The sequence below is a fragment of the Ruditapes philippinarum genome, unplaced genomic scaffold (genome assembly GCF_026571515.1).
Source record: "Ruditapes philippinarum isolate M1 unplaced genomic scaffold, ASM2657151v2 ctg1088_1_1_1_1, whole genome shotgun sequence".
NCBI lineage: Eukaryota > Metazoa > Mollusca > Bivalvia > Venerida > Veneridae > Ruditapes > Ruditapes philippinarum.
Genome location: NW_026862563.1, coordinates 47,205 through 52,470, shown reverse-complemented (window position 1 = coordinate 52,470; position 5,266 = coordinate 47,205). Strand labels below are relative to the sequence as shown.

Sequence of the window (5,266 nt, the reverse complement as noted above, 5' to 3'; positions counted from 1 at the left end):
AAAGTTTCCTCACCTTATCAAACATAAACTCTGAAACTGAGCCACAACGGGCAATTGCTGCTTTTCATCTCCATTTGAAAGGACCCGCACTACATTGGTTCATGACATTAACAGACAAGTATTCTTGGGAAGCAGTGAAGATTGAATTTTCAAAGGAATTCTCGAATACCAGTGACCCAATTTACATTTCTGAAAGTGCATTATTTGACAAACTCACTCTGGGTCCACAACAGCCAATTGAGGAATTTCACTCTCTTGTCAGTGAAAAAGGTCATCAACTTGGAAAACCGGAACGCGACATAATAAGCAAGTTTATTCAGGGCTTACCAGATCAATTGGCATTCTTTGTTCGTGCCAGTCGAACGACTTCATACCGTGATGCTTTGCATTCTGCAAAAATCGGTGAGGCACACGGTTATAGAACATTACACTAAAGCTCCTTTGCTTACGCAAGAAATGACTTGGTCACCAATGCTCTGCATGTACCTGCTGCAGCCAGGTCTAGCAACGGCCAAAGTAAATCACGTCCACGGACTCCACGGGGATCGTGTTATAAGTGCCAAGGAAGGGGGCATTTCCAAATACTTGTAATTGGAACGGCTTTGATAAAGCCGATGGAGAAATTCAGTGTCAGCTTTGTGACCAAAATGGTCACAATGCTAAATGTTGTATTAAAAACCCTAGTGCGAAGCGTACGACTAACAGTTCATCTACCTGCCAACTATGTGGAACAGACGGTCATACAGCGAAACAGTGTGAACAGCTTCAATCGGGAAACTAAGTGGGCCTGGACCTAAGAGTGCGCAACGGTTTCCGGGCCATGCTGAACAGAATATTTCTTATGCGCATAATTTTATGTATTTGAATGTGTTTGTTAAACAAAATCAAGTTACTGCATTATTGGATTCTGGTAGTAGTATCAATGTTCTTTCTCAGTCATTTTTTGAGTCAATTCCAGAATCTGAGAAGTCTGAAGTTTTTACATGTTCAGACTCTATTACTTTGGCAAACAATCAGTCTGTTGACATTTATGCTACTGCTAGAATCTGCATTAGGAATTCTTTACATGATGTTGGTCATCATATTTTTGTATATGTTCTGAAAGATTCTTCTCATCCTATGATTTTAGGAACAAAATACATGCAAGAACATGGTATATCTCTAGATTTCAGTAAGAAATGTTTTTCTTTGAATGTTAAGAAAACCACAAAAGTAAAAAGTACAAGGACTTTGGTTGTGGATCCGAACTCTGAGTGTGTTATCCAGGGTGTACTTGATGACCGAGTGGGGATCGGCATGCAAGGTGTACTCGTTGGACACCCTGAATTGGCACACAAGGGTGTTTTGGTCTCCAAAGCTCTTGTTACTTGTTTGCCAGATCATCTTGTTTGTGTTAAGATTTTGAACCCTGGCAATGAGATCGTTCATATACAGAAGGGTACATTTTTAGCTAAGTTTGAACTATGTGATAACTCTCATGACATTGTACCTGTAGAATCATGTGCATGTATGACTGTTGAGAAAAATAGTAGTTCTGTTGATACTTCAGACATAGACACTGTTTACATGAAACCTGTTGATGAAGAACTTTCGAAACTCAGTCCGTTTTCCACTAAGGTCCCGCAATCTGATATAGATCAGACAGATTTTGAGAATTTTAAGTCACATTTTCAAACAAACAGTGACTTGACCCAATCAGATAGTGATCGTTTATATCAACTCTTGTATAAGCATAAAAATGTTTTCACTACGTCTGATAACCCTGATATCGGGTTCACCACTGTAGTTGAACATAAAATTTCATTAAAGCCCGATGCAGTTTCTAAACACCAACGACCTTATAGGTTATCTCCTGACAAACGAGAGATTCTTCGTCATCAGTTAGATGATTTGTTGCGACAAGGTATAATAAGTCCAGTAGATGAACAGGAAGATGTTCCGATAACTAGCCCGATAGTTCTTGTAGCCAAACGTAATAAACCAAAACTTGACCCAAATAATATCAATCGTGAACAGAGTTTGTCATCTTACAGGTTTTGTGTAGATTTTCGTTATTTGAATACACAGACACTTGATTTTCGTTATTCGATACCAGATCTACAAGAACTAACGGAGTCGTTAGCGGATACTAAGCCTAGATATATGTCATTTATTGATATGAGCTCTGGTTTTTTTCAAATAGGTATTACCTCTGATACTGCAAAGTATACAGCATTTAATACTTGCTATGGCACCTTCAAATTTCTTCGATTGCCTATGGGCCTTCGTCAAAGTCCGAATGTATTTCAATTACTCATGGACAAAATACTCAAAAATCTAACATTTATTTCTGTTTTATGCTATCTAGATGACTGTTGTATTTTTTCAAGCACATTTGAAAAGCATTTGCAAGATCTAGATGAAGTTTTAAACAGACTTGAAAGTTCTGGGTTGAAATTGGGTCCATCTAAATGTCAATTTGGGGTTAGTAAAGGGGTTTTCCTTGGCCATGAAATTTCTAGTGAGGGTATTCGTCCCCCTTCAAGCAAGTTGGACATTATTGCTGATTATGCTGAACCAACTTCACGCAAGACATTACAACAGGCTTTAGGGTTGTTTAATTGGTTCCGCAAGTATATTCCAAACTTCAGTGTCTTGGCAAATCCACTTTACAAACTATTAAAGAAAGGAACGGCATATGTTTGGACTTCAGAATGTAGTGATGCGTTTTCAGCACTAAAAGACAGTTTATTAAAGTCAGAAGCTCTTGCATTTCCGCGATTCGATTTGGAATTCAGGTTAGCAGTAGATACTTGTTCAAAGGGTATTGGTTACATGCTTTACCAAATTCATGAGGACGGAAAAAAGCGTGTCGTGCGATTTGGCTCTAAAGGACTTTCTAAATGGCAACAATCGTATGGGCCAACTAAATTAGAGCTGCTTGGTCTTATTAATAGTGTTCTGGACTGTGCATCATATCTTCGCGGTAGACATTTTATAATTGAATGCGACCATCAAGCCCTAAAACCTCTGTTTCAAAAACAACTCAGAGGTGCTATTTATGAACGCTGGCTTGCGATTCTACAACAGTTTGATTGCGATATTCAATGGAAATCTGCATCGCAAATGGTTGTGCCAGACACATTATCGCGTATGCCATCTTACCCAGAAGTGTTATCGTGCAGTCCTGAGGAAGAAGACATGTTCTTTCCTTATGTGCCTGAGAAACCTACAACTGTAAAACTGAAGTTACATGAGAATGACAATTTGCTTTTGAATAAAATGGACATTTGTGCTCATCAAAGTGATCTCTATGACGCTGATACGGAAGATAATATTGACAATGATTCTGTGAAATATTCAAGAAAGTTTAAATTTCGACGTACTTCGTACAAATCTCATATTGGAAAAACTTCTAAGACTTTTAATGATAATAGACATTTTAGTAGTATTAAACCATTTCTTTGTGTTGATGAAGAGACTGATAACCCTGCAAGTAAGTGTGAGAGCAATGTGACTAATAACAATCATCCCGTAGTTGTTACAAGTGATGTTGATAAACCTAAGTTTGACCAACTGAAGTCAGACATGCAGCCAGAGCATGCACCTTCAAATGTTGACCTGCCAAATGCTCCAACTAGAACTGTTAATCACAAATGTGATACAAAGTCTGAGTGTACATATGAACAGAGCTCACATAGTTCTGCTCATGATGACTTACCCTCACTAGAAATGAACTTGCCCATTCACATCTCCTCAAGTCCATCTCAGCATGTCAGTCCGCTGGATCCAGTTGATAGGTCAGATATAGTTGATGGGGCTGTTACAGTTGATACGGATAGGTCAGATATAGTTGATGGGGCTGTTACAGTTGATACGGATAGGTCAGATATAGTTGATGGGGCTGTTACAGTTGATACGGATAGGTCAGATATAGTTAATGGGGCTGTTACAGTTGATACGGATAGGTCAGATATAGTTGAAGGTGCTGTTACAGTTGATACGGATAGGTCAGATATAGTTAATGGGGCTGTTACAGTTGATACGGATAGGTCAGATATAGTTGATGGGGCTGTTACAGTTGATACAGATATCACTACTGCGTCTGACCCTGACAAGTTGTTGACATCGACACAACATGAAAGTAGTTTTGCGACTGATCAGTTGATAAAATTACCAGCTATCACATTACTTGACATGACTGTTGACCGTATAAGTTCTGACCAAGACCAGGATCCTTCTCTGAAACCTATTAAACATTTCTTATCAACAGGTAATCTACCAGGATCACAGAAGTTAGCCAGATCAGTTCTTGTGCAGCAGTCAGATTATGTGTTAGTTAACAATGTTTTGTTTCATTCCAGGGTATCTCGTGCCAGGCGCAGCAAACTTGTGAATCAATCACATTACCAGCTCGTTTTACCAAAGTCATGTATTCCTGCGGTTCTGAAACTATTTCATGACTCTCCCCTTGCAGCACATGGTGGTATACAGGATACTCTAGATAGAATAAAAGAGCACTATTTCTTTTCAGATATGGCGAATAGGGTAACAGCGTATGTGCAGTCTTGCCATGAGTGTCAATCGCGGAAAGTAACAAGATTTCAACAGAAAAATGCTATTGTTGCATACCCTACCCCTAATGCTCCATTTTCTGTTTGGCAGATTGATTTGTATGGACCATTGCCTATCACCACTAGAGCTAATAATTATGTGTTTACTGCAGTGTGTTTGTTTTCGAAGTACGTGTATGCCGTACCAATCCGCAACAAGGATGCTACCACAGTTGCAGAAGTGTTATTCAAGTTATTTACAACATACGGTGTTTGTGACTGTCTATTGTCAGATCAGGGATCAGAGTTTACCGCTGTTGTTACTAGGGAGTTATGTAATCTCTTACAGGTACCACAACAGTTCTCCCCGAGTTTTGTACACCATTGTATGGGAGCTGTGGAGCGCAGTCATGCTACACTAGCTGCAAGACTCACACCCTACATGAATGATGACTGTAACAATTGGGATTTACACCTCGATAGTGTTGTTTTTGATATGAATAATGCTGTTAACTCTAGTTAACTCTTGTGTCGCCCAAGAATACATTTCAAAGTTTGCCTTCTGATACACAGCAGTATTTAACTAACAAAAAAGCTCTTTTGCAGGAAATTAGAGATCATGTTAAGAGAATATTGTTCAGTACAAAGCAACAATGACGCCAAACTCAAATGAGAGGAGAAAAATGCTCGATGTAGTTGGTAGAGTCTGTTGAACATCACAATTTAATCTTGTC

At 39.0% G+C, this 5,266-nt stretch overlaps 1 protein-coding gene across 1 annotated transcript; it reads left to right on the top strand.

Moving 5' to 3' along the window:
• Window positions 1–567: 567 nt before the first annotated feature.
• Window positions 568–5,055, top strand: LOC132719430 (uncharacterized). Its single transcript, XM_060703194.1, has one exon. It carries the CDS (start codon window positions 856–858, stop codon window positions 5,053–5,055), a length of 4,200 nt encoding a protein of 1,399 aa, XP_060559177.1. The 5' UTR covers window positions 568–855.
• Window positions 5,056–5,266: the final 211 nt, after the last annotated feature.